The sequence below is a fragment of the Leuresthes tenuis genome, unplaced genomic scaffold (assembly GCF_036924035.1).
Source record: "Leuresthes tenuis unplaced genomic scaffold, fLeuTen1.0.hap1 SCAF_9, whole genome shotgun sequence".
Taxonomy (NCBI): Eukaryota; Metazoa; Chordata; class Actinopteri; order Atheriniformes; family Atherinopsidae; genus Leuresthes; species Leuresthes tenuis.
The window spans coordinates 16,930,233-16,955,716 of NW_027325363.1; the positions used below are offsets into that span (position 1 = coordinate 16,930,233).

General features: G+C 38.4%; 1 protein-coding gene across 1 annotated transcript in view; it reads left to right on the top strand.

Annotated features, from left to right (window-relative positions):
* gucy1a2 (guanylate cyclase 1, soluble, alpha 2) overlaps nt 1-20,226 on the top strand; it is a 39,055-nt gene extending 18,829 nt beyond the window's left edge. The window contains exons 5-9 of the mRNA XM_072392583.1: nt 8,027-8,239; nt 9,590-9,862; nt 11,698-11,841; nt 16,702-16,856; nt 17,167-20,226. Of these exons, the coding sequence (XP_072248684.1) occupies nt 8,027-8,239; nt 9,590-9,862; nt 11,698-11,841; nt 16,702-16,856; nt 17,167-17,386 (1,005 nt within the window). The 3' untranslated portion in view covers nt 17,387-20,226. The remainder of the gene's footprint in view (nt 1-8,026; nt 8,240-9,589; nt 9,863-11,697; nt 11,842-16,701; nt 16,857-17,166) is intronic.
* Nucleotides 20,227-25,484: the final 5,258 nt, after the last annotated feature.

The following is a 25,484-nucleotide window of genomic DNA, read 5'->3' on the forward strand; positions in this document are numbered from 1 at the left end:
ATTTAGTCCACTACTCACCGTTTTATCTGGAAGGCATCTCATCCAACTGCGTTAGATTTTTCTATGTACACAAAGTGTGTGTGAGCAATACAAGTTTTACTGTGAGAATGGGGTTTAAGATTATTGCACAAAGTCTGTAAAGAGAAGAGCATTGCAGCATTTTGTGTTTGTGTGTGTAAGGGAAGCTGACTCATTGACTCTTTGCTGCTCAGTGGCTGTTCATGCAAATGAGAGTCTATTGACATGACAGAGTCTGCTAACAAAAGAAAATCCATTAGCTGTCTGTTCCACCGCCTGCTATCCTTCTCCCCTATCTATCTACCTTCTTGTCACTCCTTTTTTTATTTTTCAAGTACAGTGCATCTCATTCTCCCCATGTCTCTCCCTGTGTCCATACTCTCCATTCTCTTTCTTTATCTATTTCCATGTCTGGCCCTTACATTAGATTTTCCTCCTTTTCATCTCCCTGGAGCTTCTTGTTGCCTATTGCAAAGGAAGCCCGAATCTATACATTTTGATAATTCTTACATGTAAACTGTGGAAATCAATGTGTGCCAAAGCAGTTGCTTTTAAAAGGAGAAAGATTAGAGAAAAGCAACTCAATAGCAAGCCACAAAGCTATGCATATTACATGTTTAAAATACATTCATTCTTGCATTTTGGGCTTGCGAAACATTACAAAAAAAAGTTGGAACATTAAAGATTTTTGCCACTTTGTTATGCAACCATTCCTTTTCACAACACTTGTGTATGTGCTGTCATTGAGGATGCCAAGCGAGGAAGCTTACAGGTCTTATTTTGTAGCATTCATCCTGCAAACCTATCATAAGCTGTCCTACAGGCATTGTTATCCTTGAATTTTTCAATTTAAAATGCTGCACACATTATTAATCAGGGCCAGGTTAGGACTGCAGGCAGACCAGTCCTGTACCCTTTTCTTACTCAGCCATAACTTTGCAAAGTGTGCAGAATGTGATTTTGCCTTGTTTTGTTGAAAAATGCATGGATGTCTCTGTGAAAGATTTGATCTCGAAGGCAACATATGTTGCTTTAACATCTCAATGAACTTTTCTACATTAACGCTGCCATCACAGAAGTAGAAATGAGCTTCACCGAGAGCACTTACAGCCCCATGCCATCCCAGAAGCTCAGCTTTTATACTTTTTGCTGGCAACATTCTGGATGGTCCTTTTCATTTTTGGTCAGGATTACAGGGCATCCATTTCTCTTCTCCTCATCTGGAATACTGATTGGTTTGACCACAATACACATGATGATCCACCCCAGATGCCTCCAAGACAAGAGAAGTCAACCTTGCCGTTGCATAAAATTAGTTAACAGTAAGCTGTGTTGCTGTGCTCGACTAAGGTTTCCAACAGTATTCATTTGGCCATGTGGTTAATTCAGCTATCGATAAATGACCATTCTTGGTGCAGAACCACCTGAGAGTTCAAAGAATACAGGTGTCCATCTCAGGTATGAACCCTAGCCCTTTATGCATTAAAATTTCTCCAGATGACTGAATGTCTTTCAGTGACTTTATGCACTAAATCGTAAAGAATCATCCAAATCCCTTCCAGTCTTTCTTTGAGAAACATTGTTTTTTCTTTAAACATTTCAGTGATTTCGCTCCTGCAGTTGTTGACAAATTATTTCTCTGCCCATTTTTGCTCCTCAAAGTCTCTGCCTTTCCTTGATTTGCTTTTGTATCAAATCCCGATTCCAATCACCTATTTAAAAAAAACACTAACATTGTTATTATTATTTTGATTTGACCTAATTACTAGCCCTAAGTTGTCCCTTTGAATGTTTTTTTGGAATGTGTTACAGGCCTGAAATGCCAAACAAAAAAGATTTGTTCATTTATGCTTTCTGCAGTTATTTCAAAGTCAACATAAATGCCGGAATCACTGTGTTGTACATGGCTTGTATTTGTTAGGTGGAAATATAGTTACTCTTTAAAGTGCATTGGATTATGTGTGAACAATCACTTTTAGAAAAAAAATGTAAAAGGAAAGATATAGTTCCACTTTCTACCAATCTTTTCAAGAAAGAAACGACTGAGTTAAATAGGGGCTGCAGTATATTTTGTCAGGTCAGCCTGCCCTTACGATATAGTCCTATATTTCTTCTGTATTTTGTCTCCACTTAAAATCATATCATACACTGTTATTTCCCTTTATTCCTGTAGCTGCTTCTACGGTGCTCCTAATTTCCATCGTTTTCACCCCATTCTCTTTCAACTTTTGCGCTTTCCCTAATGCCCAAGTCTGCTCTTCGTTCTGTATTTGTGTTATTTTTTCCTCTCACTTCTGTTTCTTTTGCCTTCCATCTTTACAGTTCATTTACCTCCTCTTTCTCTGTGCTGTGATGACAGCGTTTACGGCAGAAGCGAGAGAGAGTGCCGAGTTAGACAGAGACACACAACTAGGCCAACACAGCTGCCTCCAGGGATGTGTGAATGTGTGTGTCCATGAGTGTGTAAGTTTGTTACATAGTAAGCCAGAAAATGGGAATGAAAGCAAAACAGAGACTGACACCGAGAATAAGGTTTGGGGGGTGGGGGGGGGTGGACACTGGCATAATTATACCTACTGTACATGAATAAAATGGCAACAAAAACAGTTGTTAGATGGAAAATGGTGCCCATATTGTGTGACACAAACACACACACAAAAAAAGAAGAAAATTGCACATCAGTACAAGGAAAAAATAAACAGCGGCGACTGTTCACAGCAGTCGTCTTGCAGTCCTTGAAGAAGGTTATGCCTGTGCAGCAGGAAGGCTTGATGATGTTGCTGGCGACTGGCAGGGTCTGTGTCCTCACGCTGTGATTACATTGTGCACAGGAAACAGACTGTTTCTGGGCTTTAGGCTGAACTTTAGCTTTAGGATTTTAAAATGTTGTTTAGTAGACTGGCTCTGGCTGGTGCCTGTTAAGTAAACAAAACAAAACAAAAGAAAAAAAGCAGCAGCTTGCATTTTTTCCTTGATATAAAAAAAATTCAGTTCATTCTTTCATCAATTATACACACTGAATGCACTAAACTGTCAGTCTTTTCAAAGGATGTAAAAAAAAAAAAGTTCCTGCTCTAACATACGTGACAACTATGTTCAAAAGCTTTCAATTATCTTGGTTTCATTTCTCAAATAACAATGCATTCCTCAAGTTAATTTCTGAGCTCTCTGGAGGTGCTTAAATGAACTTTAACAGTGAAACTGTGACCCATACTGTGTTTTGCCTTGTTCAGCGTGATCAAACATTTCAGGGTTGCCGTGTTTCCAGAGCTCAATTTGTGTTCAGCAAACCTCATGGAAATTTGCTTTATTGAGACGCAGCAATTTAAAATTGAATTTGCCTTCTCTTACTTCAGTTTAGTTTGTTTGGTCTTCCTCGTGTAAGACACAGATTCAGGAAAGCATTTAAAGACAAAGAAATAATATATTTGTACAAGCAGATTTAGAGCTTGTTTTTCATTTTGTATTTGGCTCTCCTGATTTCACAGTCTCCATGGAGATGGCTGTTAGTATGTCAGGCGTGTAGGCCTTCCCACTCGGCCAGACACATCCTGAGGAAACAGCAGCTCACGCTGCCGATTGTTCATGTTGGCATGTGTTTGTTGCATACCTGCTTTTTGAGATTGTATATTGATACGTGTAAACATGAGTTCCCATGACTCCTCAAACTCTAATATGACACTGCGATTACAATATGCATAATGTCCACAGCATACGCCAATGTCGGTGCATGTGGAGCAATGTAGAATTACTGAGCTGACTCACTAAATTAAAGTCTGTAGATTATCAGTTCTTATTCAGAGATTCCCGACAAGTTGGGTTTTTGTGCATGAGTTTGCCTTGAAGTCGGACCTAATGAGTTTTAGGCTGCATATGTGCATATATGTTGCCTGCCTGTTGTGTTTCTGAAAAACAGACAGTCAGAGGCAGCATGTGTGTCTCCCTTTGGATATGTGTAGGGAAATACTGTGCGCATGTAGATGTAGACTGTATGTATTATGCAGACATAGGAGAGCCTTGTGCTATAAATAAAACAGGGCTGCAGTGTGCTCACTGGCGGAATAATCTTTCTGACACTATGGAGAAAGGGAGTGAAAGAGGGGATGGAGGAGACAGACAGGAGCATGGAGGAAGAGAGAGACCAGCAGAATCAGAAGCAGGTGATGATGAAGAAAGAAGTAAGAGGAGAAACTGCAGAGAATAAAGGATGAGAGGAAGGACTGAGAAATCGAGAAGTGTGGCTTATCCGTATGGCCTCTAGCTGTGATAGTTAGTAACATGTTCAAAAACTGGTGTCTTTCCTCAACATCTCTTTGTATAAACTCTCATGCTTCTTTCAGACTGTCTCCTCTGTCTCCTTGGAATAGGTGGAACTTTGTTTTGTTTGTACTCCTCACACCTGTGTTAAGGACATTTAGCAGGTCTTGCACATATTTTTTCAATTCAGTTCTTGCGAGCAAAATGTCAAGCAGCAAGTAAACTTAAACCTCTGATATATTCCAGATACTGAACACTGCAGTTGTTTTGTGGATTTACTCACTTTGGTTCTGTGTCTTTTGACATGGATATTTATTCATTAAACTGATAGGGTTGCATAAAGGCATATCAGGGCCAGCTACATAACTAACGATAAGTTTGCACGAAAACATGCGGATTAAAACACAAAACTCATCAGTGATATTCAGCTTTCATAAACTTATTATCATGCAAAGAAATCTCTGGATGTGCTGCAGTAGCAAAGAACTGCTTCCCCACTTTCTATGTTCCCACGGTGACGAGTTCCACCCATATCTTTGGTTTCTTGAAACCAGTGCCTGTTATAGAGATTTTTACACAGAGCTGCAGCACAATACAAGGAGAACGTTTAGAAAAAAGGTGCTCGATGCAGCAGTTTTTCTCTTGATGGCCGCATACACATACAGTAAGTACACTGAGAAAAACATCCATTGCTTGTCTCACATCTGCTCAAATAGGGATTTTTCACTCTGCCTTTGGTGCTAGGATTGAACATTTGTGGGGTTACCAGTTTGTCTGTTTTTCCAACAGATTTTGGATATTTTTTTGTGCTGGCAATCGCCCCATTGAATTGGGTTCACGTAGCATAATTGCATTATGGTGGGCTTACATTTAAACTGTTCATTTTCAAGAAGATGGTTTGTGAGTATAGAATAGTAAATGGTATTTTTTCTAATACTATTTTACGAAATACATTGCTCTATATTGTCATCTCTTGCCCCTTACTGCTTCAGTTTGGCTGTGCCTGATGCTGAAATGCTACGGGTAAGAAGGCATTTTGATGGTTGGACTATTGTCATGTGTCTCTTTGAGATGTTGTGTATTTTCAATGTTTCGGTCCCAAATATGTTTAGTCTTTGACAACAAAAGCACAGTGTCCAGTCATGTTTAAGTCACAGAAAATGGGCTAAGCAGTCAGCAGTTTGCCATTTTACAAGGGACAGTGGAGACAGAGGGCAACACAGCATTTCTCTTTAAAAGAAAATCAATAATTTTCTTCATCTTGAGTTACCGTGTCCAGCATGTGTTTTCATTTTAGCTATACCTTGTTTTTCTTGCACCCTGAAGTTGCACAGTAATGAAACAAATTGACTGTCATTCCCATGGGAACCTCTATGATCTCTGATATGTGTGAAATGAAAACTTTTGCACTTGATTGCAGTAAGACCATACAATGCCTGCCAGGAAGTTAGGAAAACAAATTTGCAATGGTGATGGAAATGGTTAGATATCGCACGATTTGATGCGATTAGATTGAATTAAATTCAGTTTAGAATCTTTGTGATAGGATTAGATTCAAAATGATTCTTGAGCTAGTGCAAAAGAAAACTAATTTCAGAAACTGTTCAATGCAATCTGTGCAAAGAAAGAAGAACAAAGTTTAAGAGCAGAGCAGAGTGTTTTCAGATATTTTGAAACTCGAATGATTGCAAACAAGTGCTGTTAGAAAAATAGAATTAGTACACTTCAGCTGGTAGCTGCATTTTTTCCCCCAGAAAATTGTGGGTTTCAAAAATGAAACTGTCCACAAATTCAAATCACATTTCTTGACACAGCTTTGACTTGGCGTTTAGGATTTATTCACATACTTCGCAAGACAAGTCCTTCAATTAGAAAAATCTAAAGTCCCATGTGAAATAAAATCAGAAATACAGTGTTGAGTATTGATTCAAATATGACTGCTGCCTCACTCTTCTTTCAGCAGGAAAGAAAATGCATGATGCTGCAACACACTTTGACTCAGTTGTATCATAAATCTAAAGCCCTCATTGTCACTTAATGTCTAGATAGGGCAAGCGTCACAACACATCACAACACATCGCAACACATGAGATCCAGTTGTTTGTGTTCGGTCTGGAATCAGATACCGAACATGATGCATGATGAACTGTCATGATTACAGCAGGACGTCTCTGTTTGGTAAATATGCACACTATGAGTGATTCTGAGGTTCTGAGCGGTTGTAGAAGCAAAAAAATGGATATGTTCCATTGTCTTATGTATATATTTATTAACACAAAGAATTGTTAACCCCCCTTAGCTGCTAAAATCTGTTTGTACATCAATAACGCAATACAGACATTTGAAACAGTTTTACTCACCGCTTGAAAGCAGTGAAGGAGTCTTTAGTTTCAACTCCCTGTAAAGCCATTATCGTCCTGGTTCTTGTTCATAAAACTGTCATCCGTGAAGTATAGTGAACAAATTCAAACCTTTACATGACCGTGTTACTGGCCAGGAAAAGCAAACTGCATCCACTGATCCATGATTGCTGGATCTTTGGGGAGGCTGAAAAGAATCAACTTGCCCTCACAACCAAGGACACATTTTCTTGAAGATATCTCTGAAACAAAAACAAAATACTATGCCTTGAAAAGTACTAGTGCATCACTCGTTTCTTGTGGCGTGATAACATCCTCTTCAAAAATGCTCGCGGTGGAAAAGGTGCACACCCTAGCTCACATGAGTATGCACTGCCTAGAGAATTCCACCAATCCTGCCTTTCATTAATTGTGCAAGGGTTTGAGACTACTGGATAAAAGAAGCTCCTTCTGCTTGAAAATACTATAACATGCATACTTTTTTCAGCTTTAGGTGAGGTTTAGATTGCTAATACATCATTTGAACACTGCAGATAAGCCAGAAAACATGGAAAAACATGCCTCGAATCTCAATGCAAACTTGCAAAGGACATCTAAAGTGCAAAATATTGTGGAAAGATTCAGGGATTTGCAGTAAATATGTGTTTAAAGGCCAAGGACAGATACTGCTGTAGGCTATGCCAACAGGTGGAACAGCACGAGGAACTATCATGACACTGTGATCAATATAGCCACAGGGGCTCGGGAATACCAACAAAGTCTGTCGCTACATCTGGAAATGTAACCAGAAACTGTGCTGCATATGCTAACTCTGCAAAGAAACATTTCAGCTGTTTTTTTTTTCTGATATCAAAAACCCTTGCATGTGATTCAACATGCCAGAGATAAGAAATATTATCCGGGTTGTTATCAGGCAAAGGTAATGGTATTGGGGTGCATCGGTGTCCATGGCACGGGTGACTTGCATATTGGTAAAGGTATCACTGATGCTGAGGCATACATTTTGAAGAAACATATGCTAGCATCAGAGTGAGATCTGTGGTTGTTTCAGGAGGCCAGTACCAGATCGTATTCTGCACTATTTACAAAATGATTGAGTATGAAAACAAAGAGTCAACCCTCACAGACACTTCATGTGTATATTCGATCATAGATATTGAAAGATATTTCACCAAAGTTGTTCAAGGTTGTTGGCTTGGACTGCCTGAGTCAAATCATTTTGACATATGTCACTATTTTCTTTTAATGTAATTTTGTTTTCCATTTATTTGACCAGAAAGGTCCTACAGAGATGCAGCATGGACACAATGACATTTTTTTGATCTGGGTCAGCCTCTTTAAATCCGTCTTATTGCAAATATTTTTTTTCCCTGTCTGTTGTTCTTTGACAGGTGATGGAGCTGAAGGGGCAGATGATCCATGTGCCAGAATTATGCTCCTTGATGTTTCTGGGCTCTCCACGTGTTGATAAGCTGGAGGAGCTGATGGGCAGGGGTCTCCATTTGTCAGATATTCCCATCCATGATGCCACACGGGATGTTATCTTGGTGGGAGAGCAGGCCAAAGCCCAGGATGGCCTAAAGAAAAGAATGGACAAACTGAAGGTAAAAGGGTATTCTGAGTTTAGCTTATTATTGCGAAGAAATAAGTCAGTCAGGTTGTTTTCTTCCATGTAGCTTCATGCAGTAAGACAGTAATATATTTAATCTGCTGGAACAGTGGATTTGAGATAAGCTGATCACACACTGCAATCCCTATTTTACAAACAAGCACCAGCTTGTGACATGACACAGATCATATTGGGAAAATTGTTTGTTTTTAGGGCTACAGGATTTCATGATAGCTTAACCTTCCCAACCATCAACAAGCCCCAACAGACACTGAATGCGATTGTTTGTCAACAACAGCAAAGAATGCAGGCCTTACAGACCGATTAGCAATTGACCTAATTAGTTTTGGGTTGTTCCATCAGTTTCTTTTGAGTATTACACAACTCTTCCGGCCTTTTGTTGCCCTGTCCTAATTCTTGCAAAACAAAAAAAGGTTGGGGGGGGGGGGGGGGGGGGGGACGGGACTGAGATCTCACAAGCTTCTCGCTGTGACATGTCAGTAATAACCACCAACACACCACTGTGCATCCTGGCACTAAATTTGAAATATGCAAATGTGTTTTTCAGAAAACAATGACAAAATTCTGACTTTCAACAGCTAATACATTAAACTTCCAATTAAGCGATAGCATGACTTTGAAATTCACACTGTGTACTGCGTCAATGACCTGACATCCTTTTTCATTTCAACCGTACACTCAAGATGATGATTATTCCTTATTAGCCATTAGTCCCAACAAAATTAGTTAAACTATCAGCAGCACATCACTCTTTTACAAAGCCTACACACTGACAGGCTCCATAGAGCAGTGGTGTGAATACTGTTCCGGATGTTTTCCAAGTTTTTATCGCAGACATGATAAATCCAATTTGTATATTTTTTTTAACAGGTGATACACCTATACTAACTTGAATACCCATGTTGATTGTATAAATCTGTTGGATTTCACTTGTTGGATGAGACCCAGTCTCCTGCATCCACTCATTGCATCAGTCTCTCTCAGCAACAGCTCCTCCAGGCCTGTGTTATAAATAGCTACATCTTAGTCAACTAGCTTGAAGAGTAGTGTAACACTGCATAATACAGACTGGACACTAAGAAGCTTCATCCATAGAAGCAAATAAGCATATACATATTCTGACAATAAAAAAAAAAAATTACAAGTACAAGTACAAAACACTTACAAGTACGTTCACATACAGCAGCAATTAATAATACATATAATACATATACTTAATGTTAGTGCGGTATTCCCACCTTTAAACATTGCTTTCATCAGTGTCTTCATCAAAGCAAATCACACAGAACAGCAAACCTCTTAATCTCCTCCTCTTTTCTCTCAGGCTACGTTAGAGCGGACTCATCAGGCGCTTGAGGAGGAAAAAAGGAGAACTGTGGATCTCCTGTACTCCATATTTCCGGGTGATGTGGCCCAGAAACTGTGGCAGGGTCAGCCGGTGCCCGCTCGCAAATTTGATGATGTCACCATGCTGTTCTCGGACATCGTGGGCTTCACTGCTGTTTGTGCCCAGTGCACACCTATGCAGGTCATCTCAATGTTGAATGAACTCTACACACGCTTCGACTACCAGTGTGGCATTCTGGATGTCTATAAGGTCAGAGACACATATGCACCCTGTTCATGTTGAGACCAGGTGCTGGGGCAAGGTTTTCATTTCAAATAGGGAGGTGACCATCTCCCAAATAGTTGTTCTTTCTTGGTATCTTTAGAATATGAACAGTTGAGTCAGCTAAACTTTTCCGGGGTGTGCCATTGTCTATGTGTACAGGATCTATTTATGTGTGTGCGTGTGCGCTGTCATGTGTTTGCACTTTTGTTGTGGAAAAAGAAACTGATTAATGGCCAGTCTGTGAGAGCTTAACAAAGATGTGTCAATATTGTCCATCTGACAGCATGGCTTTGAGCCTGGATACAGTCATCTCTCTGACCTGCTGTCTTTTTCTCTTTTCATCCCCACTTTCCATTACCAGATCAGCTTTTTGTATTTTTTTTTTACCTTTTTCTAGCCTCCTTTCTCTATCTCATTACCTCACAACAATCTTTACTTACCACTGTCCTTCACGAAATGTGCTTCTCCTATATTATCTGTCAGAAATGTCACATATAGAATATGTTGGGAGATAAAATAAAAGGCACAGAGAGGAGGGGAGAGAGTGACTGCGTTTAAGAGGGTTTATGTGTGTAGCAGTGGAGGATTTTGTTTGTGTGGCAAACAGAAAGCAGGAACAGGAGGACATGAAGAGGAGATTGAATCACCCATATGTCGCCATTGTCATGGTTACTGTTGAAATGATCTAGCCAGTGGCAGGCGTTAATGAGAGCAGTTTGTCTTCCCAGTTTTTTCTTTCTCTTCCTGAGCCATTTATTTTTTTCTTTTGCAAAGACTGTGTCAGCTGCCATGACTCTTCGCTCGCTCCCTCATCTTGACGTATAACAATGCACTCATGAAAGTGGCTTGTAATTTTTAGCTTCATTTGCATGTGCACATTCAAAATATGTTCATTTTTAAACAAGAGAAACTTGGATTGCTAGCACTGCAAAAATTGGCCAGGTCTCCTGACTCCATAGTAAAAGCTCAATGTAATAACCAACCAATAAGCATCGAAATAGCTTAATTGAATTAAAGCAGCAGAGCAGAAGCAAAATAATTGTACCGCAATACCCCTTTTAGGCAGATTTTCCAGTGTTTACCTATGGTACAGGCATATCTGGATAAGTTGATCCAGTCATCTGTGTCTATCGTGAACCTTTGTGCCTTTTAAAAAATACCTATTTTCAAGTGGTCTTTGGTAAGAGTGACATAATGTTCTTTTCCTGCACAGCACTTTTAATCTGTTTCATGATGGAGATGCTTATTTTGGCCACTCGGCAGACTTAAGGTTGATTTAATCATACTCTGGTACTATTAAATATGTCAAGGATTTATATTAGATCATATTTATGACTCTTTGCAAGCACCCAAAAAACAATAAATGTACTTGTCATGCTTATTCAAGCATCTTGAATGTATAACTTGCCATAATGTGTTTTATAGGGTTTTAACTTTTGTAATGATAGGCTCTAAAGAAATATATAGGGGCAGCTTTGTGGGTTTATGGAGTGTGTGTCAGGTAATTGGTGTCATGAATTAAAATGCTTGTATTAATCATGTTTTTGGAGTTTTGGCTCCTCACAATGGGTTAAGAGTCCAAACTGCTATAAGTGTGTTTCTTTGAGTGTCTGAAATGATCACCAGCTCATATTGTGAACTATGTAGGCCAAGAAAGAGAAACAGAAAAATACCGTAGCTCTCGTATGGAATGAATAGTCAAGGGTTGCTTTCAATTTCTACTACTCAGAACCTACTTGGTTTCAAGTGTCTGCGTATAATCGTTGCCATACTTCATTTTGAAATGATTAAATTATCCTTTTTTTTCGTTTTTCATACAGATTGAGACAATAGGTGATGCCTACTGTGTGGCTGGAGGACTTCATAAGAAGGTTGACAGCCATGCGAAACCAATTGCACACATGGCTCTGAAGATGATGGAACTTTCAGAGGAAGTGTTGACACCTGATGGAAAACCTATTAAGGTGAACTTTTTATTCTTCCTTCACCAGGTGTAAAGCAGCTATGTAAGCAAACAAGTAAGCATCATTATCACTATTCCTGTTTTTTCTAATTTCTATCTATTTTTCCGATTATGAGCCAAAAATTAATCCAGCTAGCTTTAGACCATTTATTAGATTGTCAGCCTTAGTTTGTTACTATTCTACAAATGGTAATAGATAGTCTACCGATGGGTCCAATGAGTAGTCGCCTTCTCATTTGCCAGCATTTGCCAGCATTGCCAGCTCAGTTACCAGCGCTGGCTGATCATTGACCAGGTCGTTAGCTGTTATTGGTCAGGACACAGCCCCCAGTTCCAAGAATAAAGCGTAAAGTATAAACTTGTTACAGTCTATAACAAATATATACATATACATTTGGCCTCTGCCACCTGCTCAGTGGTTTTAACTTTTTTCCCTTTTGCAGTACAGTACTATATTAAATGTGAATTGTTAGTTGTTATTCCAGTGTGTGAACGCACTTTCTTAAACAATCCTTTTTTAAACGACAAAAACACATGTCAGTAGTTAAAAAATTGGCCAGGTAGCTGACGAGTAATAAGGTATGAGCGAGGGATGCTGAGTAGCAATGTATAACTGTCTTAACTTCTGGTTCAATGGAGCGTGATTTATGAAGTGATGCAAGAGAATTAGTGCACCTTGATGGTGTGTCTCGTTTTGAGTTATATTTCTCTCTACCAGCATGTATCAACTTAAGGGCTACATACAAAGTCTACACATTTGTTAAGTGGAAGATGATTATATGTATCCATGTCAGCCATACGGACGTGTATATGCAACGTTTTGAACTATTTATGTACCGCCTGTGTCAGAAGGTCATGTTATTTTGTTAGTCTGCTCTCTCTTAATCTCAGCACCGACTTTATATTCAAAATAAACATTATCCTGTTATCCTGCTATATATGTATTTTTCTCAAGAGCAACTCTTATTTATGTTTGGCCATCATCATAACTTTGCTGTATTTTACCAATATGACAAGTTTTTTTTTAAATGTTGTTAATCTTTACAACGGTTGTGCGGTTGCAAGAAAAGCCCGTGCCCCATTTGCCAGCTGCAGTAAAGCCCATACTGTGAAACTAAACCAAATGATGACAGAGCTGTGAGCTCAACATAAGATACGGCTCTAGATGTGAATGTTGGCCTGCCTTCAAAACTGCGTCTAACACGTACTTTGTGGAGTTAAGTTTGATGTTCCTCTTTCAGATACAGAAGAGAGTATTGAGTTTAAAGTTATCATGTTACAATTCAGTTGGTTAAATTCAACAACACAGGATGTGAAATCAAAGAGAAGTTTCAATGTAATATATATAATTGGCATGATATGAAAGCCTTCGTAAGATTTGCTAAAAGCTTTTTTTCAGCCTTTTTGTCTTTATAAACCAAGTCATTTGTTTGTGACTTGGTTTTACAAGGTTGAGTAATTCAGAGATTACTTTGGTGACGACTGACATCAAATTTGTTAACAGAAAATAATGTTAGGACCTCATCAATGTTTAATGAGGGCAAGGTGTGGTGAGGAGATGTGGCTGTGGTTTAAATGTGAGAAAACATTACTGAGTTATATTTGGTGCTTAAACACATTTAGTTTTGACTTCTTTTAAATTGACGTAGCATATTTAAGGACAAAACGTGTGTGTGAGAGTCCAAGAAGACAGAGAGTGGCTGAATAACAGACAGGACACTTCTCTGTGTTCTGCTGTGCTCACAACATAGTCCATTTGTCTCAAAATAGAAAGGCCTTGCCAAGCGTTTTTGGCCTGCTCTCTCGCTCTTTCACCTTCTCTCTCTGTTTTTTTGTCTCTTCCTCTCTTTATCTGTCTCTTCCCCTTAATCTCTGCCCCCTTCCTAACTCACTTCTCCCCCTGCAGTTTAGTTCTTGTGTTTTTTCTTCTATCATTATTTATGTTTTTATTTTCTATATTTTCCAACTCTTTCCTTTTCACTCCTTCCTTTCCTTTTCATCTCTCTTCATTTCACGGTGGTATAAAGGAGAGTTCTAGAGATACCCAACAGTTTAGCCTGATGAATGCAGCTCAGTGAGTGCACTCACTCAGTCAGTGTTACGCAGTTATGCAAACTAGCATGAGAGCTGTGAGAGATGACTGAGAGAAATTAGATTCTGGGACACAGATAGAGTATGTATCGAGCAGAGCGATGTCAAGAGAAAATGACATATAGTAATCAAACTACAAGTTGTTTTCTACAAGTTGTTATCTATAGTAATGCTTCATCATCAGGCCTATGACTTGATCTCTATGTATTGTGTGAGCTTGGGTGTCTGGGAGAGGCAAGAATGCGTTTGATCTAATTCAAAGTGTGCCTTAACGCAAGTGTTTTTTCTATTTCTATAATGCCCACAAAAGTTCACAAATGAAAGGCTTTCATTCACATTCAATTATGATTCTTCTGTGAGCTAATGTCCGCCAAACATCTGCAGTTTCTGCAGCATTCTGGATTTTTGCAGACCAAAAGCTCCTTTTTTGCTGACTTTGTGTTCATACTGCAGCAACTGCAGTGTGTCTGCAGCACACGCTATGCAAAAGTTTAATCGCCGCTTCCCACCTACAAGTCTAAGATCAAAGTTCTGTGTTCATGACGATGTGAAGACTTCAGGGAAACTACACTAAACCTTACAGCCCAACCATTTGGCATTGCTAATAGGATTTTTGGGTATATTTTTTAAGAAAGCAATCCAAGAAAATTTTTTTTGGGTAATTTAGAGACAGTTTCGTCACAGTTTGTCCAGTTGAGCGCGTCTGACTGTGTTGTTTACAATGACGCAGCACAGTTAGTAGAGTAGACATCATTCCCTGAGCACACTGTGGTGTAGAGTCACACATTGTCTTCATGTTAAGCTGCTTCATACGTTGTATTACGTGTTTTACTATGTTTGTTAAGTACATTACCTGAAAATTATTATCATTAACTTCATTTGTTACAAAATAGCTCTATTTCTACAATACAGAAATAAATGTTTCTGTTTACTAAAGATAATGCTGGATGATATTTGCTATATTTGTATTCATTTTGGAATTTTTTTTTCCTCCTTAAAAATTCAATACTGTATATAAATAACCCCATTTATTTATATTTATTCTATAAAGGGCTTCCAAAAATCTTAAGGCTGAAACTAATGATAGTTTTTAACATTTATTCACTTGAATGGTGTATAGTAGGCCTATGCTGTTCATTTTGGACCTTTAATAGTTTACAATTGAGAAAAATGAGTAACAGATAACGTCTTTTTATCAGACAGTTTATTAGGTTTATTTATTTATTAGTTTTTTAGGTACAGGGTAACACAGATTGCAGTGTGGATTTTTCAGATTGTATTGATGTTTTTTTCAAATGGGATATAAAATAAGACAATAACCATTATCTGTATATTCTAATAATCTATCAACTCTGCACACATTTAGCTTTATAAGTCTGAAACAAGAAATTTAAATGGCCTGGTGCATAGGTTGTACATATTTCACGTTCTCAGGTCCAACAGTGACATAATCAGTTTGCTTGTTATTTCTGGTTCAAATCTGAAAAATATTCACTTCACTGTACTGATGATGTAAAACAGAGAACTGTAGCAGATCTTCACATTTGAGAGCTGTGAACCAGCATGTTTTCCTTGTGGCATTTCATGTGACTAATCAATTAACTGACTATTTCAGCAACAAAACGTAGCACCCACTTTATTATGTAACTAAAGATGATAATGTTTGTTTATTGCATCACTTTAGCATCAGTCACGTGTGTTTTAGCTTATAAACTGGTGAAAGTACAGGAGACAAATAAGATTCCCTCTTTAACAACTCCCTCCTTTCTGTCTTAGTCAATCTCCATCTCTCTATTTATCTGTCAGCATGGCCAGAGGCTAGACCGTGATTGGTTGTCTGTGCTGCTGCGCCATTTGCTCTTTGGCTCAATGAAGGCCATGTGCTGTGGATGCTGACTCATAGCTTAACCAAGGCAAAAGGTGCATGACTGTTACTGTGTCTGTATTTTGAGACTCAAAAATAAAGAAGAGAGTGGGCACCGATGCAGATTTGTTTGTGTGTGTCTGTGAGTGGCTGTCTGTTGTGGAGACAGGCAAGTGTATGGCCATCTGTATGCAGTTTAACTGCAAAAATAGGTCACACTGGTGCACCTGCCAGCCCTTTCTCCCTCACTGTCTGTTTCATTTTCTTTATCTCTCCTCCTGTGCTGTCAAGGTCCTACCATCTAATTATAGGTTCACTTTGCCTCTTTCTCCATTGTCTTTCTGTCTCTATGCTCTTTCTATCTCACTACAACCCTCAGCTGTTGTTGCCATGACTACCTCGCAGTGTGCTGGAATGCACACTGGGATGAAAGGTGAAAAGATGCTCAAGTAGATCATTAAAAAACTACCAGGTTACACGGACTTTTATCTGTGTGTGTGCGTGCTGCCAATATGGATTATAACCCTTTTCCCCCCCGAGTGGTACAAATCAATAGTTGGTCAAGTTGTATGGCTTTCACTCTGCCTCCAGTCATTTATAGATTCATACTCTCACCACATTACAAGTGCTACCAAAAGGATGATAAATAAATCAATTATTGATCCACTTCACTGTAACACCCAAATTATTTTAGCTCTGCCTCTACAAGGTATCTAATTCGATACCCTACAATCTCCATTTATCTGATGAATTGCATCAGTTTCGATCTAATTTACGAGCATTCACAGACTGCGTTAAATTCAAGCACAAATCAGGAGTTTGCTTACATTGGTATGTCATCATTCTAACTTGTTTTTCCTTCTGGCTTTTTCTCTTCTCCATCCACCTGCCTCCTCCTTCTTTTAGCTAAGGATAGGCATTCACACAGGTTCGGTGCTGGCAGGCGTTGTCGGGGTTAAAATGCCACGTTATTGCCTGTTTGGGAACAACGTGACTCTCGCCAGCAAGTTTGAATCGGGGAGCCATCCAAGATGTATTAATGTTAGTCCCACAACCTATCAGTAAGTACCTGCACTGTACTTAACATACAAATGCAGTATGTTTTGTTATGATGACATATAATAACAATAATTTGCCATCTGCTCTTACTTTGCATTCCACTCCCACATTGTGTTCGCTAAGCAAAACAGTGCCATTACCTAAATTAGGTCATAATTTACAGAAATGTTAGCAAAACTAACATTTCATATTTCGAACTTTCATACTTCAATTATTTTGTGTCTCTGTTTACCTCTTTGTCATGTTCCTTTTTGAATAACACTCTTTAGTAAAAGTTCCTCTATTTATTTTTTATTTTTTTCCCCTCAACAGATTGTTGAAAGATGACCGCTCTTTTTCATTTGTCCCTCGCTCAAGACTGGAGCTCCCTGAGAATTTCCCCAAAGAGATCCCAGGGACGTGTTACTTCCTGGAGGCGGGGACTTCTCACAGCCATGCCTCACTTACCAGCTCTCGCTCGGCTCCTCCGGCCTCTATGAGGAAAGTCTCCTACAGCATTGGGACCATGTTTCTAAGAGAAACAAGTTTGTAGATCCATACACAGACTAGGTTGCACAAGTATTTATGATTAAAGCGACTGGATTTGAAACTGTGGAACATGGACAAAACCCACAAATCTTTGGATATGCAATTGCATTCTGTAAACACATGGATTCAGACCTTTTGGGTGAAAAAGGCTCTCATCGTACGTGAAAAAGAATAACATGCCCCTATCTGCTCTGCAAGGGAGATATACTTCAAAAGGCTCGACGTAAAGCAACTGTGCTAATCTCTCATCCTTCCCCACGGAGGTGGACTGATTGAATCAATTTGCAGAGAAACCTTAATATAAAACTTAATGATCTAACTGGATGTCTCAGCTCCAGACCTGGTATCTAGCTCTCTCCAGAGGTCCCCGCTCCTGTGGGATACCTGAACTGGGTCCAGACTAAAAAAATACAGGGATAAAACATGGAGAGAGACCCCACTCATGACCAGTGTTCCACACATTAGCCATGGAATTGTGCAAACAGAACAAATCCACTTGACAAAGTGGGTGCTGGGGAATGAATTTTTGTGAATTTTTGGAAGATGGCCACAAACGTTTGCTTTGCTTCATGTCTTGTTGTGAAAAAAAAGACAACTAAAGAAGAACAATACAGCTCCCCTCCCTCCCTCCCTCTGCAACTGTCTTTAAATCATGTCATGCATTACCAAACATAGTTAGAGTATCTGCTGATTGTTAGGGCCAGTTGGTTTGGAGATAAAAATGACAGGCAGAAGAGAGGGGAGAAGGGGTCATTAAAAAGACAAACGTCAACAATAATCTTAATCTGATTTTACAGCCTTTTTCTGCTTCTAACCCACAGGAATCTGTAGTCAACAGTAATACAGCCATTTCCATTGTAGGTATTATGTATAGGACTCAAAATTATTCCCAACTCAGTGCCTTTTTACCACTCAAACCAGGATAAGTACAAGATAAGTAGAATATAAAAATATGAGGGTTCATTTGTCTTATGTCTCCAGTTACTGTATGACATTTCTGTGGCTTTAACTGCACTGAAGCTAATGACAGGAAATAGGGAACTGGACGTGCATTCGGTTATAAGTCACATTTGAACCTGTGATGTTGCAAGGCACGGCTGGCGCCTTATTCCTGCACATCAGCAAGGGTACCAACTTGTTATGTGTTTTAATTTAAAATGGTTGAGAGTAGCTGGCAACATGTATCAACCTCTCCTCAAAGATTTCAGATAGCTGACTCTCTGTTAACCGCTTTAGTTTATCCAGATTCGATAATACAAATAATGTTAATTTGTTAATTAATGTTCCAAGCATAATTACAGTATGCACACTTGACATGTTAAATTTACAAATGTGATCTTTAGTTAGTTTAGTTTTAGTTTTAGAACTTTAGATTTTTTTTCTCATGACAGGTGTAAAAAATAAAAACTTTTTGTGCACATCTAACCAATGCCGTTAAAATTGAAGTCTACAAGATTTGTATGACTCGCTCAGTAAAAATCTCAGGCTGTGTCAAAAAACACGCAAGCATGGGAAAGTAAAGATTTATCTGATTAAATCTGCATAAACGGTAAATGGAAAATGGAAAGTGAAGATTTGTTGGGTATCTTTCAGTATTTTAGAGACTTGTATGGGTTTTAAAGCATGAAGCAATGTAATTCCACACAAATAACACAGTCTGAAAAAACAAGTATTGAAAAGGTCACGAATTTGTAAGAAATATTAGATTTTCATGTCGATTGCGATGTTTTAAATCATGACAAAAAGCATACTAAGGTATGTCAATGTTGTAACCAGATTTGAACTCATTACTGAAACAAAGTGATGTCAGAGATGATTGGGGTTGTTTAGATTTTAACGAGTGGTGAAAATCTCTGTTTGCGTCCCATCTTTTCTTGTTGAGGAGAGTGTTTTTTTTTTCTTTTCTCTAACTGACAAAATAACTTAGAAACTAAACAATTAACAACAAATCACAAGAGGCCAAATAGATTTTTCGACCAGCTCAGCTTTGAATTCATGGACAGGGAGTAAAATCTAGTATTTTCACAACATCTTGCCAAATGCTGACCTCGTAGCAGGACCTAAAAGATTAAGTAGAATGTGCAGAATTAATTCAGACACACCACCAGCACAGGCTAATCATGCTTTTTTAGTGAATGCATACTTGCATGTCGTTCTGACTGTTCGCCCGCCCTTGCAGGGAGTCTATATCATGAGAAAAATTATTTACTTTAACATATATTCATATAAAAAAAAAAGATTCTTGCCAAATTTCACTAAATATTTGCCAAAAGTTTAATTCACTATCGTGAATGCCCTCTAAGTGAGACTGACACCAGCATAAGAACCAAACATTCAATAATACAGGAAACTGTATGGATTTCTTTCTTTATCTGCTGGTGTTGAGGTAGTACAATATTGTATTAAGGTCATTGTAATGAATAGATAAATACGCAAACTGTGGAACAAGTTGAAAGGAGTAAAATTGCTGTATATTCTCTAAGAATAAAGTGCAAGTAAGAGAGAAAAAAGGTCGATACAAATTGGGTTTTCAGGAGCTTCTCTTTCCCAGTTCGGAACAACCTCATCACACTTGTAATAATGCCTGCAGTGGCGGACTTGATCAAATCAAACTTTGCTGTCAGATTTAGCAGGAAAAACTCCTGATAACCTAGGATCACTGTATTATTGTAGTGAGTTTGAATAGACCAGACGCTGGAGGAGTCTTTATCCATTCAGACATGAATGCATGGGATAATGATGCAGCCATGAGTTTTTTTTGTTTTTTGTTCTTTTCCCTTGTAATTTTTTTCCATTATAATCCAAGAACATTAAAATTTTGAATTTTTACTCATGAAATTGTGACTTAGATCCTGCATTTAGTCATTTCTTTGAAACTGCTCGATATTCTTCTTCGCACTGTTCTAATTAACTACAATGGCCTTAATACAGCGTCATTGTTTGCCAAGTGGTAAAAAAAATAACTTGTATAACATATTATATATAATATTTTCATTACTGCCATATAATCCCATCAATCTGTCAGATGACAGTAGCATTAGAGAGACTGAAAAACTTGCACATTTACAGCATCTTCTGTAAAGGTTCCTGTAAATCATGGCAATGAAAACAATTTTGCTAACAAAGAAAATGGTAGTATATTTTTAAGAATATTTTTCCATACACCGCATTAGTGTTGTTCAAATTTACAGTAAACTACAACAACAACAACGAAAGGAGCTGTGACCTTTAAGGGCAATCGTTTTGCTTGACTTAAATCATGCTGAAGCATAATGTTTAATTTACTACAGAATCAGCAATGATCTGGACAATAAATATATAAATAAAAACCCAGTCAATCACACGAAAGTGTAGTTTTTAAGCCTTAATGATTTTAGCAATTGTTATACAAAGAAAATATATGTGTTAACTAAAAACTAGGTGCCATTTTGTCAGGGGACCATCCTGTCATCTTAAGTGTAGAGTGTATTTCTTTGGTATGATCAATTTAAAGACAACTCTGAGCTCAAAATATAAGGCAGTAGATTGTTTTGTGCTGGGGCTAATTAAAGAGAACGTGCTGTTGTTAACATGCTATTTCTTTGTGGTAACAAAGCAAAAACAGTCCTTCATAACTAAATTTCAAGAACATCCATGTTTATTGCAATTTCAAAGAGAGCCAGAACCTGCAGTACCGACATGGAACAACAGAGCAACATTCCTCCTGCACACTGTTTGCATGCATAAGTGGTTCAGAAGATTGGCAGAAAGAATACCTTGAGTGTGAAATCTTGTGTGCAGCCATATGTGCGTACTGTTAGCCTTCCTTCAGCCAATTCAGCTCTGAAGCTCTTTCTATAAACACAGTTCCATTAGTATCTTCAGAAGCTTGTTTATTCATTCATATCTTTGGTTGAAAGAAACAAAAATGTCCATTCCTGGAAGCAGAATTTGGCCTCAATGTTATAATGAAAAGGAAAATACTGCAGGGGAGCTCACTGCATGGAAACTAATAATAGATTGTTTCCACTAGGCAAAAAAAACAATATCCTTAGGGACCTTGTAAGGTGAACTGCTCCTAAATGTATTTGACAGTTGTGTTATTGAGCCGGGGGTAAGTGTTTTGCAGAGCCGGCTCTCAGTTATAGAAGCATAATTGCTGTCTGTCACTCTGGCAATAACGCATAAATGCATTAATGTTTATTTGATAAAGCTGTTGTAGCATAAATGTAGTACAGGTTGTGTTTACACATGGCTTCAGCAGTGCCTAAACTCTGCTTCTGAGCTAAATAAAGGACATTACGCCAGTGTTACACCCACACAACTTGTGTCCAACGCTAAAGTCTCCAAGTCTGTATTTTTTTTACATAAAATTAGACGGTACTGCTGTTATGATACTAAGGTGTTGCAAGTACAGGTTCTCCACAGAGTCATTGTGCACTGCAGTGCATAATGCACCCCGGTGACAATACAGCTAAGCTACACTTTATAACTTTATGAGAAATAATGACCAGGAATAAAAGTTGTCACTAGCCTGAGGTGAGTGTGGGAGGGTTTCAGTGTCCCGTGAGACAAACGCCAAATATATTACCATCTGGAACCATAAAGTCTGCTCCAGGGGACATTTACTGAATTACCACCTTGAGGTGTCCGTTGTAGCATTATATCTAGTATATCTAGTATGCAGACAAACAGTGTACACTTTTTGTCCAGGATTTATTCGACCAATGTGTGTGCTTTTTGTACACCTTTTGCCACAAAGCCAAATACATGACTCCTGGAACTGTTCTGTGTGCCTGCCTGAGCTTGGCAATGTACTAATACAAATTGTGAATTAAATGATTCTATTTAATATATTCATACTGAAAAAAGAAAATAGATATAATGAAATATACAAGATTTTTCACAGATATTCACAAAAGGATTTGACATTTTCTCTGCTTTGTTTTACTTTGTCAGCCAGATCCTTTGTTAGCCAATATCTGTACCATCTAGAGGCAGACTGGCTTTCTCAAAATGCCCCCATAACCTCCACACCCTCAAGTAATAATTTTTTAAAATAAAAAACAAGTTACACTATTGCAATTTTTTTCAGTCAATGTCTTATTTTGAATAATTTCCTCCAATGATGCATTTATGAAACACCTGTAACTAAATTTGAATGACTATGTCATTTTTGGTAAAAATTATGCTGTTTCATATTACATTTCTAGCAAGAGAGAGTTATAAACTGTCTTTTTGCCAAGATCAACTTCCTCCTCAGTGACTTAGACTACGTTCAGCCTGCAGGCCTTAACACTCAATTCCGATGTACTGCTCAGGTTTGATTTTTTTTTTCGCCTGTTTTACATTGTTCTTTTTAATATGGCCAGTGTCAGATTTCAGAGTGGACGGTTCGCCAAACTGAACCGACCCACATGACGAGCCAAAAACAAAGAAGTCATGAGATACAGGAAGTGAAAATCAGAAATGGAGAAGCTGGTGTCTATTTACATTTAATATTTTTATTTGTAGATTTACCTCACTGGTCTTCCACTGGCAAACGCATGTGTTCTTCTCCATCATGTTTAGAAAAGACAGACGCAGACATGTGGTGACTTCCATCTGCGCAGAATTGGGACGAACATAGATCAAAAGCGACGTGGAAGTCGCATGAATTCTAATGCAGGTTGCATTGCAAAAAAATCTGATTTGTATCTTATTTATGACCACACACTGAAGTGGCCAAAATTGGAATTGAAAAAAAATTGGATTCCTTACGACTTGTACTATTCACACTGTCACGAAAAAAATCCGCACCCGGTTAAAGGGAAAAAAAATAAATAAATCGTGCCACATTTGGCATGCAGTTAACCTTACAGTACATCAGGTCTAATTAGTTAGGAATCCGGAGCCAGTTTTTTTCATCGTAGCCACGTTGTAACAGCAGAAAGAAACTCAGTTGATGCTTTTTATGCATTTCCAAGGTCAGAAAAGTAAAAAATTTAGAGCTCTGCCAGAACATGCACATTTCTTTCAGCTATCTCCAGTTTGTAGAAGGTCACCTCTCTGAAAATATTATCTCTCAATATATTTGCTCACAGGTTTAATTGTTCATGTGTGAAAAATCTTTTTTTTTTTACATGGGAGTGTACCAAATTCAATTTATATATATATATGTATATAGAAAAAAAATATAACTAACTCCACAGTCCACACTTGTATACTATCTTTATGAACTTGCCTCTTCTTAAGCTCTCGAGATGCCTCAAACATGGTTTGAAACAGATTCATATTTTTCTGAAGCATCTTAGGGTGTATTTGCACTGGAAAAGTTTAGTCTGATTAAAACAACCTCTGATACAGTTGATCTGTAATTGTGAATCATTTGAAGAATTGTAAATGCTTCTATCCAAAGCGAGCTAAACCAAACTTTGGTCCTCTACCACTCAAACTCTGGTGCCGTTTTACTGAATTGTGAACACAACACAGACCAAAGATGAATACAAAGGACAAGGTAGGACAAAAACACAAGAAACAACTCCAAGAACCATGGGTCAAAGAACAAAACTACGCAGAGATCATGACAGGACCTGGAAATGCATAGCTCAGGATTTGGAGCTCATTTCAGGATTACGTTGTTGTCTTAAAAAGAAGAAAGATTTAACTCCCTCTTCTACAGGTTCTAAGTATTGTATTTGTAAATCTGTCATTTTCTTGCAAAACTGGTGATTTTCCAGCTTTGAAGCTCACCTTTCGTGTAATTTTGTTTGCTTGTCAGGATGGTATTCGTGTCACAAGTTGTGGAGGAATGAGAGGTTTAGGACTCAAATGCAGGACTGAGGAGGCGAGGACAGGCGGTGAAGTGAACAAGTGGTTAATAAAACTAAACTAAAGGCTGCTTGAGGACAGGACAATCAAAACCATGAATTGAAGGTAAAAAACAAAACAGAACAAAGAAACTACTGACAGAAACCACAGAAGACTCACAGAGGGACAAAGGATAACAACTACACAATGCAAAGCAATTAAATGGCAAGGGAACAAAGGACAACCAAGAGAATATATACTGATAGAAAGGTGAGGGAAATGAGGAACAGGTGGGGCAATTTGCAACAGAAACCAGGTGAAACACAGGAATTTAATTGCACAGCAAACACATGGAGGAAAATACCACAAAATAGAATAGGAAACGGGGCATAAAGTGCAAAAGTAAACCAAGAAACCGAGAGCAAAGCCAAAGACAAAAACTAGCTATTTTAAAAAAAGGAACTGTTGATGTTTGTGTGAAAACAAAGACACATAAACCAACCTTTTGTACAGCTTAAACTCAAAGTCAAACAATGTGACTACTCAAGGCTGCTTTCAAATTGTGCCAGTAATTTTCAGTCTCCTTGAAACATATAAAGGAATTGGTTACCATGTAAACTACAGTAATCAGCGTAATGTTTTTTTCCTTCCTTCTGTTGTGTTGATTATTCTTGTTCATCTCTTTGTTCACATGTTTACAATGAGGGCAGCTACAGGTAAAGCTTTGGTCTTTACAAACAACACAGCCAGAGGCCTGCAGATTATTTTATTGCCTGCTCAGTGATGTTTTTCTCTCATATTCTGATAGCTCAACCTCTGTTTGGACCCATCCTCTCCTCTCATTCCTCCACTCCTCCGGCCCTTCACTCGTCCTTCTCACCCATCTCTAACCCCCTCACACCTTCTGCATATGCAAAACACCCCCATTACACTAATTGGCAGAGGGACGTTGGAATATTTCACAGGGAGCTTCATCACTGCACAGGCAGATGAGTGTGGACTTTGACATAACATTGCAAAGGCAAATGAGTAAATGGAAATCACACACAAACGCACACACTGCAGGTAAACGAAGGTTGTGTAATATACACGCTGTGCCTGTCATATTAGCTAAATGAAGCAGGACTGAGTTAGGGGGATGCTGACAGTGTTAGTAGTTCAACAGAGTTGGGAGGGAGGTGCGTGCGTGATGAGGTGTGTGTATGCATCCCAATGTTTTATTAAGTAATTATACATGGGAGCATCCATAGAGGAGATTCTTTGCTGTATCTGTGTGTCTTTGTTCTCTGTATTGAAGAACTTGATGGCGTGTTTTGGCTGGTTTTCTTTTAAGG